Raw genomic sequence first — 13203 nt, 5'->3', positions numbered from 1 at the left:
TCCAATGTGAACGTTTATTTTTAGACAGAAATAATACAAACAGATAATATATCACAAACAGCACATGGGCAGGACATGTATAGCTTTCTGAACAGCAACAGGTGGTCCCACACATCTGGACCCAAACTGAAGGCAGGAGTTTGAAAAGGGTTTTTCAAGTTAGTCAACTTTAAGTTCTCTGACAATGTGCTTATTCAAGGAATTGGCGCTGGTTTGGCTTGTGCAAAGAGTGAAAACGGAAGGAACGGATCATGCATCATTCACTGGACTATGACCCAGAAATATGTGCGTAAAGGACAGATCAGATCAGTTACTGTTCAGACGTTCAGAAGAAACATGTCACACAGGAGTTAGTATAATAACATGCTACAACTGAGTAGTGTTACTGCACACCAGAAACAAGTACTGACGTGCCATCGTGCAACTCTACTGAATAACTACGACCGTAAGAAAACATCAATGAAATGTGGAAATATGTCGCCAATATCATTACCAGCAGCAGCAATACGGCCAGTTTTACACCACAGCATGAAATGTTGTTCTGAAGACATTATACTAGAAAATGGCAAACAAACAGACAAACATGCACTGTTTCTAATTTGACTTTATGTGAATATTCATAAAATGTTGTTTGGCATCAAGTAACACAAATTTTGCAAGAGTTTATGATTTGGTAAGTATTCAGGGCTGTAGCCAGGACTTTTAGAAATATTGAGATCATTAGTTGTCGTCACTCAACACTCCCCATGACACAAAAAAGTCATTTTATTTGGATTTCATTCATTATTTATTTAGGTAGCTTTTCATTTATATTTGCACATTTTATTTAAGTGGGGTGGTGCTTTTGCCAGCTGTCAGTCAATAACAAAGTGTGTGTGAAGTAAATTCTTAGTTACAACTATATAAGTTTAAACTTGTGAACTATTATTAAGTTCTCACGGTGCACTATTAATAAATGTTTCTGATAACGAGTGAAAACTTTCAATCAAGCAATCAGTTGCTAGGAGACATTTTTAGCGCCAATCAAAAGGAGCAATAAACTATGTAAACAGGAAGTGGCTGTTGCGTCATGAGTTATAATATACCTTTTTTTTTTTGGAGGACCACAAATCTTTTAAAGCCATAGTTAATTGCCAGTTATTTTCTATGAATTTTATTAATTTAGGCATAGAAATATATGTCATAGTTAGTAGCATCCAAAGCCTTCTCCACATGCACATTTGTTCATTTTGTGGAGCTAAAAAATCCTGGAATCCTCCTACGAAAATATCCACCATCGAAACTCACAAAGTTGCCGGAAAAGGCACAAAGAATTTGACCTCAGTGTCGTAATGCACCCACAGCCCTTACTTATTAAAGGTCTTAACTCTTCTTCACGTCTTTCCAGATCGTTCGCTTATTTTTATCGGTCAGTGCAGCGAGTTAATAGATTTTATTCATGGGTTGAATCTTGAATGTCAATATCCTTCAATGCTTGGTACAGGAAACACAGACTTTGTACATAAACCCACAAAATGTAGTCGCAAACCATGAAAATCTAATAATTTAAAAATAAATACATCAAGAGACATTGTGAAATCACCATGACAAAGTAAATTAAGAATGACAAAAGAAACTTAAGTAAGTAAACACAGTGAACACACAGATTCTAGGTCCTCTCTTATACTGCCACAGTAGCGGCTCTTATAATCTTCTTGTAACAAAGTTTTTCTCTTTTCACTGGTGTGATATGTTGATATAATGCACATTTGTACAAAGTCCTGATGTGAAAACAGGGGAATGTAATGAGAATTGCGCTTGTGTTGTACTGCATGTTCACTTCTCTCCCTGCACAGCTCCCATACACAGACTCCCCTCCTCCTCGATGGTCTCCAGCTCATCTGTGCGGATGGCCTGTGTGATTAAATTCAGCTCCTCACACATGGTCTCATACCGGTACGCCACGCGGATGTCAGGAACATTGGTGCGCCTGATGTCATTAGACTCTTGTCCTTCCTTGGTGTGTTTTGGGCCCAGCCAGGAGCTCTTCACCTGAGCCAGGAAAGGAGTACAATTAAACTGTCTGCACAACAATAGACTGAGGAGAGAGTGGTATAGTTGTAGACAGGAAAATTGGATAATCTGCTATGAAGATAATTGATACCCTTTGAGAGAATCCGCTCATCAGCACGCTGTTTCTGGCCAGCTCACACATGTCGCAGGAGCTCAGCTTCCACACCTGAGCGGCAATACTGTACTCTTCCATCAAGGGCTCCTTCACAGAGCACCAAGAAATATCAGAGTTACAGTACACTGCTCTCTAAAGGATTTTTATAATACAATGTAGCATTTCTTGTTGTAAATATTAAGTAATTACCCTAAAATTAGCATCTAAGCCTCATATATCCATTTAACATTTATGATAAAAACGCTTCACTTCACATATTTAACATTCCTCAGTTATAGCATTTTGCGTTTACCATATTTCTTTAAACACTCACCTTGGTAAAGTGAAACTGCAGAGGGTCGTCTGTGGACAGAGAGACCATGAGGCCTCTGGACAGGTACTCTGGCAGAGGGTTACGATGGTAGCTGAGGAACAGGCTGTTATTGCTGAGTGGGGACATGGCAATACCTATCTGGGCCAAGTAATACAGATACTGGAGCACAGGAGCCTGGAGGAACATAAGGCACAATAATGTGTGCTGTCCAGTCAACACGCTAGGAGTACATTAATATTGCAGCCTCAATTTTCCACAAGTTAGGTTATACAGTAACTAAAATATTACAAACAAGCATAAGTCAAAGGATCTAGCTCTGTCAAATCCTGGCACAATCTCCAAGGAATACATCATTTCCTCAGGAACTCTAATCATCTCTGAAAATGAAGCAGTTGTGATATCGAGTTCACACCTTCCTGAGCAGCAGCCCGTGGGAGATGTTCTCTGACAGCATGAAACCAGACACCAAGTGATGGATCGGCCCTGCCTCTCCACAATGAGGACGTAGGACGAGTGTGGGAAACCCCCGCTGCCTAGAACGAAAAAAAGACACAAACAGGCTGTGTGAAAGGAACAGAGGGTGACTTCCACAGATTCAAGAAAAGATTTCAACTTTTTTTAGGGTGTTAACAATCAGGCAATGTGTTTTTTGTTGCTACAAAGGGGCAATAGATAAATTCACAAGGATAAGTGTGTATTTTCTGGTATGTTACCCTTTGTACTACAGTAATAGAAAGTTAATCTCATGGACTGTTGTCTGCTGCTTTTGTCCATGTCTGCTGCTTTTGTCCATGTCCAACAAAAAGCAGAATACGGCGGCCATTTGGACTGTGGAGTAGCTACGTACCTGCGCAGGTGATTCAGCACAGTCATGTTTGCATACATGTAGTAGAGGTAGTAGGAGTAGGGCGGGTTGTCCTCTTCTGTCCAGTTGGCTGGCAGCGGACTGTCCAGGTTAAAGATATGTTGCTCTGGTTTTGACTCATCATCCACACTGTCGAAACCCACAACCTGTGTGAGGGAGCAACAAGAGACCCATGAAACCCTACGAGGTCTGGCCACATGTGAATTATATAGATTTAAGATTGCAAAGCAAAGACTCCGTACGTGCTGAAGGAAGAGGTGCAGCTCTGGATGGCTGCCGGGGTCGACTGTGACCTCAAACAGAGGCATGAAGATATTCTCCAACATCTCCTGGAAGTTGCACAGCTGTTTCTTTGTATGGTAGACATCACTTTGTGAGAAAATACAAATTTAAATACCAGTCGTGAGATAATGGTTTTATTGAAATGTTATCTTTTTGGTGGTCTTTTTACTCATGCTGCAGATATTTTAAGGATGTATAGTGACTGAAGTTGATTTGTAAACCTCAAAAACTGCTGCTCAGTAAAAGTAAGCAAAGTGACACTTACCTTACCGTCTTTACAACAGTTACAGACCCTCTAATCCCCTTTAACTTCTTTCTTTTATGTCAGTTTCATTTTTAACAAATCATCATATATCATAAAATGACCCTATGTTTTATATGTTAATATACATTACACCTGAATCTTCATTAGCTGGTTTCATTGGTCTCATTTAAAGAGATGCTAAAAGACTTGGAAGCCGTCACATCAGGCTGTAGGCTGTTTGAAAGTTAAATTATGTTTTGATATCTTTCTGTTTATTTCCATTTAATTGTTAAATCGTTGTGTTGCTGAAACTGTGTTACTTGAGCTGCGGCCTGTCTTGGCCAGGACATTCTTGAAAAAGAGATTTTTAATCTTTTTCCTCATAAATAAAAAAACAAGATGTTAAATTGAAAGGTGTAAAGTAACTAAATTATTTTGAATAGAAGTATTAAGTGGCATTGAGTTGAAATGTAGTACAATACCTGAGAGAATCAGACTTTACTACTACTTTACTCACAAGAGTCGTGGCACTTGCACAAGCCAGCGCACATTGCCGGAGTAAACCTGGTGTGTGACGGCCCACTTGGCCAGTTTGTCCCACTCGTCTCTGGAGCGTCCGTAGATCGACAACCTGAGCTCAACGTTCTGGTACTTGCTCTCCTCCAGGTCAGCCATCACCTCCTGAGAAGCAGCAAAGACACAAACAAGTCAGCAGAGGGTGCCAGTATGTCACGAGTTCGCTCCACAGGCATCAGTGGGAAAAAGAAACTGTTCATGGATTCAGTGAGCACCTTAATGATGTGACCAAAATATTTCCCCTCAATGTGGTTGTCTGTTTTTATGAAGATCTCTCTCAGGATGGACTCGCCGATGGGGTTGTACTTGGCATTGAACTTGTCAAAGCGATGAAAGGTGTTGCGGTCCTGCAACAAGAGTTGAAACGATGTGCTTTGTCATCCAATGCTGTTGTCTGCTTGAATCACTATCTGCATTTCAACACCACGGTACCTTTTTTTAAAAAGTTATTACAGTTAGCTTTTTTTAATCTATCCATTACGGGCATTACTCACTGCATGCATGTCCAGGGTGTCTACGCTCAGGTCAAAGGCTGTCAGGTTCATGCTCTCAAACACCTCCATGAGCGTCTGACCCTTGCCTCTTTCCACATGCACAATCTCCTTAGGGTACTTCTTCATGGCCCTTTTGATAAAACGCAGAAGGTGCTTCTGGTTCATGCAGGACGAAGCGTGAATGTGTGTGTCGACCTGTAAAAATAAGAAAAGAAAAGAAACATTTGAGTCTGGTTCTTGATCACAATAAAGGATTCTGATAAGGCCCAGTAGAAACAGCTCTCAAGTTCACCTTACGGATATTGTAAAAGTCTCGATGTGGGACTTTCTTCTGTGCGGCCAGCTCTTTCATCTCATTCAGCAGGATATGCATCTGGAACTTGGAGCTAAGATACTGGAGACGGCGGTAACAGAAGGACTTTCTGTGACGGATGCACAAACAAGTTATGAGAAAGTCTTGTAAAAAACAACTTGAATGGTCAAAATCTAAAATGTTTGACATACACACTGTTCTGTATTCAAAAATAAGGAAAACATACACTGGTCCGTTGATAATGAGGGCCATCATGACATTCATATCAGCAATGTACTCGCGCAGGTCTGGATACGGCAGGTCCAGCTCTGTGCCCCTGTTAGCAACATCACAACTTAAGCAGGACTCTCTGCTGCCAACAAAAAGTGAGTCTAAAAGCATCCAACACAGAGAGGACTACAAGACAAAGCATGCAAAATTATTCATCGTAAATATCTCACTTTTCCATAACGCTCCTCGTCGTGTACACATGCATGACACCATCCACCATCTTGCAGCCGTAACCGATGTCAGGGGGCATGCTGGCAGGGTCCTTGTTCTCATAGGGGTGCGTTTTAGAAACAGGTGGGTGCATTGTGGCATCTGAGAGGAGACAGAATGTGGCACTGTGTCACGGCTCTGAACGAGCTGGGGGGACGCACATGCAACATAGGTCTGATTTTAACAGCCTGCACGTCGTGACAGCCTAGTCAGGGGTGTGTGACAGATGGATCGTGAAATGTGTGGGTGAAATTAATGTGAGAGTACAGCACATGACACTGGACGTGATTTATTTTCCCATACTGACATAAGACTATTTTTTTTAGAGTGATCAGGGATAGAGCTGCAAATAACCAATATCTTTAGTGTTAGTTATTGTGTCGACTGTAGAGCTGCAAATATTTATGTAGCTATTGATCGATTAGTTCATATCTATTCAATTATTCGCCAACTATTTTGATAACCAATCAATCGCTCTGAGCAACAAAACAAGACATTTGAGGATGTCATCTTGGGCTTTGAGAAAATCTGATCAACATTTTCCAGCATTTTATAGACAAATATCTAATCAGTTATATTTATATATATTTGTGGAACTCAGAAACCCAGATTTACCCAATTTAAAATGAAAGAAAACACAGAAAATCAGCACATCTTTAAATGTGAGATCATAATAAATTGAGGAGGATCAGTCAATTTTTCCATAATTGCTGGAGAATAATTTTCTATCGACATATTTCAGCACAAATCAGGACCTGACGTTTATCGGTCGTACATGAACTAAGTGTGCGCTATCTTAGGATGTCAGTGCGGTGGTGCAGATGTGTACCAACCTGCAGTGGCTGCGGTCTCTAAGACCTCCTCCTCATAGATATCTAAGTCCAGAGGTCTCTCACTCAGCTCCTGCAGGTAACGGGCGGTGGTCCGGCAGAAACTCTGCAGTGACAGACCCATATACTTCTGTCTGATGAACAGAGCCTTCACCACACATTTAGCTGCATCCAAAAGATCTGTGAAGGGAACCTGGAAGAACAATGGAATGAAAAGGAATTAAGACAGAAGGAAAGGTGTCTTTTTCAGAGAGGAGGTGTTATTTAATTGTGAGAAAGAAATTCTGTACCAAGGGCTTCTACGAATAAAAACTTCCACTTTATTTCTACTTCTCCCTCTGAGAAGCACTCAGCACTGAGACTCGGACTTACCCCACATTTTTCCTCTCCAGAAATAGCAACTCGTTGGTACTCTTTCTCTGGAACTGGTTCTCTCTCCTGCAGGTCAAAATCTTGGCTCTGCTCCTTCATGTATCTAATAATAGATCAACAAACCAATGTCCTAAATGTTATTTTATTCTCATATACCTTCAATGGACACTGCCTATAACCAGACACTCACTCCAGATCTGTGGCACTGTCAGTCTTCATGAACTCCTGTTTGGCTCGCAGGAGAATGTCGGGTTCAAACCTGAGCACAGAGAGGTTGAGCGTCAGAACAGTTTGCAGACTGCAAACACAGTCATGCGTCTGTACATTAAACATCCTTTCTCTGCACTTACTTGACATCCTGACTGATCTGTCGCTCAAGGCGATGACGTTTCTCCTCCAGCTGTTCGATGGGGCTGTCCTCTGGAAATTCATAGGGGGCGCTGCGCATCTCACTCTCCGCCAGAGTGCGTGAGAACAGCTCCTACACACATGAAGTTAACAGCATTATGAAAGTCCACACATCTGGCCTCTGTTCAAAAATATATTTGGATTCATTAGGTTGATAAAAGAGCACAATCACTGAGTACTCACCTCAGCAATCTCCTTGTACTTCCCGTCCATGGATGTACGCAGGTCAACGGATTGTTTCAAGGCTACAGGGATCCCAGGCAAAGAATGCTGGGAAGTGAGGAGGTGGCGGGCACCACGAAGATCAGCTGGAGATAAAGAGGAGGAGAAAGAGGAGGGGGGAAAAAAATCATAAAATGAGTGAGAAAGCTATCCATATTTGGAAGTACTGAAGAATGTCTCTCCTAGAATAATCCAAGCCTTGAGACAAATGAAGAATGGCACATTAAGGCCTCAGTATCTTTCAGTTACAGTCAGACATGTAACGCCTCATCTCAGTAGCTCCAAAGACACACAGAAACTAATTTCAGTCTGGAGACATCATAAATCGGTGTTGCTTGCAGCAGCTGCATCCTATTAACTGTCAATGAGGTTATCAAACCTCAAAAATAGAAAATGTCTTCTCATTTCGCTTGGCACAGAAAACGTGGGCTGAATATGATCATGAATCAGCTAAACTAGCTCAATCAGTTTAACGAGCGCACTCTGTCTTTATGCTTTTCAGTCCTTTAACATATAATTAATTCACGGTGACCAAAGCAGTCTGCAGAAGCTTGTTGTTCCTCTTCTCAGCGGGCCTTCACACAACAGCAGAGGTCTGAGCTCAGCTGCTGTTTGAGCCTCAAAAAGACACAATGGACCATTCAGGTGGAGAGACCATCAGCACATACACACGGCTAATACCCTTCATTGTTGCCATTTCAAGACTCAAGTTTTATACAAACGCAGTTGTCATGGAAAGGAAAGAGGGGAAAACGGAGGGGGGCTTGGTCACTGAAAAAAGACTTGGGACAAGGCCGACCGGGGAGTGGATGCTCGGCGAGGAGGTTGTCAACAGCGATGAGGAAAACAGAGATGTCAGGCGTTGGTCTGTGAGAAACAAACAGTGAGGAGAAACAATGCCTTCACTGCCGTGTCCGCTCTCTCCTCTTGTCCTCTCGTATATTTAGCAGTCTGTCTGCAATGATATGAATCTTTCCCTCGAAACTTCGCACCTGCCACTGAAATATTCATCATCCTGTTAAATATTTCATTCTGAGTGTCATTGAGCCTGTTGTCTGTCAGTATTTATAGGCCAAATGAAGGTCAATGAGGACATACATAAGATACCTGCAGTCTGTGTCGTCTTTGTATTATTGTGCTCTGTCTAAGTTAAGAGTCTAATTTATTTAACACAGCACGTCTGAGTCTGTCTGCTCTACGGGGACAGTGAAGGAGACCAGAGAGGCCAATTAACTGGGCCGGTTGGGGCTCAACAAAAAGCTTCATTAAGGGCCTACTCACACTGTCCTTAGGTACAAAAACACTTGAGGAGGCAGGAGGCTATAAAGAGAAAAGAGGTGGTGGTGTAATCATTGGCCAGACCGCAACTCACTACGTTGTTTATCACCTTCTGCTCAACGGCGTCCAATCAACATGTCCCACTCAACAAGTTCGTCTGCACCACAAGGCAGCGACGTCAAAAACATCTTGGACTAAAATACTTCAGTGAACGCAAACTTCTTCAGTGTATAAATATTTACGTGGGCTCATGCTTTGACCTTTAAAAGACTGACTAGTCAAGTCTGAGTACTTTCAAATCCAACAAATAACAACAGAAACAAATGTCCAGGAGATCACTTCTTCAGGAAGAATTTAAGCCGAATGAGCAAAAGAGTTACATATGAGTATCACCTTTTAAATAGTTTGAAAATAAGAATATTAAGGAATATTTATTTATTATCGATGGTATATAAAAGTACATATTTGGAAATATTAATTAATTATAACAATACAGATGTATAGTAAACTGCTTTAGGGTATTAGATTAAGTAATCTTTCAGTGTTTATCCACTAAAATAATCAGTAAGGTATCATCATAGTGACTTTTACCTCATCAGTTTATCTTTATATACTTTACTTACTTTACAAACTGTTTATATATACTTGTAACTTCTCATCATGCATATAGAGTTACTACATTCCTGTTTACTTTGAGTTTATTCATTTGTAATACTGTCTACAAATCTACATTACTATAAATATATCATTTATGTTCATATTTCAGACATATATTGTAACTTTCACTATTTAGCCAAAGATTCAGATTTTGTGTGGTAGCGTTATTTTCTTTATAGATATTAAATTAGCATTGTTGGAACGACTGCTTTTGCAATTGTTGCGCACGTGCTCATAATAAAGAACTTGATGTATTAACAGAGACATTTTCCTCCAGTGAAGGTGTTGTTCGCTACTAAGAGTAACACAGTTGTATTTTTCAATATTTATTGACAAGTGGTGTAATTTGAGTCATTTTGCACTAGCACATAAACCAGTCACAGTAGCTATACAATAAATGGGTTTAGACCTGAAACAATCAACTGATTATTCAATCTTTGAACCATTTTGATAATCAAATAATTGTTGAGGCTGTATTTTTCAAGCAAAAACAACAACCATCCTCAGGTTCAGGTTCCAGCGACTCAAATATGAGGATTTGCTGCATTTTTTTCCTGCAGTACAGATGTGATTGTAAATGAATGATTTAGGGCTTTTGAACCTCTGGGACGTTTGAATGGACACTTAGCAAACAAATAATCAGCAGACTTATTCAGTTGCGAAAGAACAAATGTAACCTCATGTGCAAACATTAAGGGACTTCTCCTGGACACATTTGTCAAGTAATTTATATAAATAAGAAATAATACTATTGTAAGTAACTTCTGTCTATCCAATGCCAGCTTGAATAAAAAATGAAAACACATGTTGTGATGCCAAACTGTCCTCCAGTCTCTCAGTCCACAGAGTCAAGCCACAGATAGATGCTCCTCCGGTGATAGGAGGGGTAGCATCAGTCTCTGTGATGTAAGATGTTTTCTCTGCTGTCGTTTTGAGTGCACATCAATTTGGTGCGATAACAGCGGACACTGGTGTGGAGGGCAGGAGGCGACCAGCGGCAAGGGCGTCCATACCGGGCCGCAGAAAAGCCGAGCCTAGCCAAGCCTGCCTGGGCCTGGAGCTAATCCCCTAATGGCTGCTATATTTGGATCAGCAGCATCTCTGGTTACATAACAACTCATTCCCCCTGCAGTTGGAGAGCAAACCACTCAGAAATTAAAGCCATGTTTCACTTTAATATAAACCTCATAATCTAGTAGGCTGAAGCTTTTATTGATCTAGGAGGTGGAAAGCAGCACCAGGGCTTAACACTACATGAGTAGAACAGATTGGAGGCGTCAAATACGATGCTGAATCAAAGACAATGCAACACATCTTCCCTCAAAATGAGGTCAAAGATTATCAGCGAGAGACTTCCATGCATATTTCAGCAGCACTGCAGAGTACGGAGAGCCAAAACTCCAGTCAGACTCAAACCGGACGTTGCGGTGTAAAATGTCCCCGGGGATGTGATCACGAGTGGAAAGTTATTTGACGCCTACAGGCCATTAGGGAGCAGGAGGTCAGGGGTCAAGAGACTTTATTGAACTTCAACTACAGTGCTGCTTTTTTCCCCACCCTTGTCAGAAAACTTGTCGTTTTTTCTCAAAGACCAACAAGAATCCCTGTCTGAAGGGAATAACATTTAAGCACAAATGCACCTAATTCTGCAGGATTATTATCAACAGATTCCCTTTCTTTTACCCCCTCCTCTCTTCTCTCATCAGGCAAACTGTGCAATTGTCAACCTCTGTCTACCTGTTTCCACTGACTATGCAGATTTGGTGTTCAGTCCACAATAAATGCCAGTGAGTCAGAGCTCACAGTGTCTCAGAGTGAGAACCAGTGCTTACAGTACTTGCAGCTCACATGAGTCAGTAATGCTGAAAAAGCAGGAATATAAACAAAGCAGCACTGGAGGTTCATTTTGATAGGTTTTTGGTAAGGTCGGGTATCATTTGAAATACGTCAATATTAGTGCTGATACCATATCTAAGTTTCAGCACAGATGAAAAAAAATCATACTTATTTCAATACCTTACTTTGAAGAATATAAATATATATATATATTTAAAATTTAGGTTAAAAACGCAAAGTTCTCCCACGTCTAAACACAAGCAGGCACAAATTTTGCCTACATAGAAACGTCTAATTGATTATTTAATTAACTAATTGATTTATTTCACGAACTATATACAAACAAGATTACAAATCACACCAGGCATTAGAAGCCAGCTTTCAGTAACTGAAAGTTTTTGATTCTTTGTGCTTTCGACACAAAAGTGTGCCGGACTACTCAACATTAAGACGTTTGGCTTCCACGACTAACAGATCTATTAAATCAGAAATAAAATGTCACTTATGCAACAATTCACAAGATCCGCACAAGTAAGCATACCAACAAGTAAATCTGAGTGCTTTACTCTCATATAGGGAGTGTCGTGTCCAAAAGACAAACAGGTGCATGGCAGGGAGAATTCAGCAGGATTTAACGACACTCCTCTGCTCCTCTTAAGGATGCCTTCTCCTCCATCTCTCAATGGCTCTGCATCAAACAGACATCTCTCAAGATGTGTAATTAAACTCTTTTCTGTAGTCTCTGCAGCTGCACGTCTGCTGCAGGCTGATGTTAGTATTCAAGTCAAAACTTCTTGTTTCCTTTACTGCTGTCAGCCTTCTTACTTGAACCATGAAGAAAAGGAATGCTAAAAATATGAAGGCAGGGTGCCCTCAGGCCTCAAAAACAACCCCCTCGATCAGATCCCAACGTTGTCAGTGTAGGCAGCACGATTTATCGACCTGCTCCGCTTCTTTGTGCACGTTTGCACCTTTATACCATCTCCCAAAGACACGAGAAAGCTAGTTTGTGGGACAATCAGTCGACACACATTCTCCTCAGCACACTAAAGACAGCACTGCTCAGGGCTATTACACAAAGCCCTCAAGGGACAGGCAGAGGAGAGTGGCAGTGAGTGTGAAGAGGAGAGGGGGAAAAGGGGGGAGGGTTAGAGGGGAAGAGAGCAGAGCGTTATTTGTGCTTTTGCACAGGATGAGGGTAGTGGAGCGTACCTGTCTCCTCAGAGCCTGCGTTAACCAGCAGCTAGCAGGGCCGAGAGAGGAGAGAGAAAGGCAGAGAGGGGGAGAGATAGGCCGTCCTGGCAGGGAGATGGAGCATGCCAAACAGCAAAGGATGACGTCTCCTTTCATGATGGGTTAAACATGGATGGAGGGAGGGATGGATGGAGAGAAACAAGAAAGAAACACTTTAAACACTCAGTCATATGACAAAACTGGCACATACGCTCTCACATACAGTAAACACACTCACAGAGTGAAGGAGTCTTTCTATGCCCTTAATCTGTCCCTGTCATACATACAAAGAGCTGGTCCAGCAGATCCATGAACTCCCCCTCACATCCCAGTGTGTGACCTCCCCTCTGCTCTCCGCCTCTCTGCCTCCTGGTTCAGGCCAGCTGTCGCTGCACTAGCTGCCTCTGGAGCTGATCCTCCTCATTTAAATGCCTCTGACATCTATCTGGAACGTACCACAGCAGGGAGAGGAGGCGGGGGAGACGACCTATATCACCGGCGGATGTGGGTTCTCCCGCTGTGAGTTTCTGTAGCAGCACCCCCCTGTCCTCTAAGTTATCCTCTGTGCTGTGTTTTGCTGAGGGGACCATGTGTTCAGGATGTTTGTATATGTGTGTGTGTGTGTGTGTGTGT

The 13203-nt window shown here is 41.7% G+C and overlaps 1 protein-coding gene across 2 annotated transcripts; it reads right to left on the bottom strand.

The window, feature by feature from the left end:
* Positions 1 to 1715: 1715 nt before the first annotated feature.
* ampd2b (adenosine monophosphate deaminase 2b) lies at positions 1716 to 12954 on the bottom strand. Of its 2 annotated transcripts, none has more exons than XM_083920654.1 (19): positions 12858 to 12954; positions 12550 to 12680; positions 7528 to 7652; positions 7287 to 7417; positions 7127 to 7195; positions 6937 to 7039; positions 6568 to 6757; positions 5695 to 5836; positions 5481 to 5570; positions 5234 to 5363; positions 4942 to 5136; positions 4663 to 4794; positions 4389 to 4552; positions 3588 to 3714; positions 3328 to 3491; positions 2893 to 3013; positions 2481 to 2654; positions 2144 to 2254; positions 1716 to 2031 (listed from the first exon to the last, which is right to left on the bottom strand). In XM_083920654.1, exons 3-19 carry the CDS (start codon positions 7555 to 7557, stop codon positions 1816 to 1818), a joined length of 2289 nt encoding a protein of 762 aa, XP_083776780.1. In that variant the 5' UTR covers positions 7558 to 7652; positions 12550 to 12680; positions 12858 to 12954; the 3' UTR covers positions 1716 to 1815. The 2 variants fall into 2 exon arrangements, with proteins under 2 accessions (XP_083776780.1, XP_083776781.1); XM_083920655.1 differs by having other exon boundaries at positions 12809 to 12923.
* Between the last annotated feature and the right edge of the window lie 249 nt (positions 12955 to 13203).

The sequence above is a fragment of the Echiichthys vipera genome (genome assembly GCF_963691815.1).
Source record: "Echiichthys vipera genome assembly, chromosome: 9".
Taxonomy (NCBI): domain Eukaryota; kingdom Metazoa; phylum Chordata; class Actinopteri; order Perciformes; family Trachinidae; genus Echiichthys; species Echiichthys vipera.
Note: the sequence above shows the minus strand (reverse complement) of the source record. Positions and strands in the feature narration are given on the sequence as shown.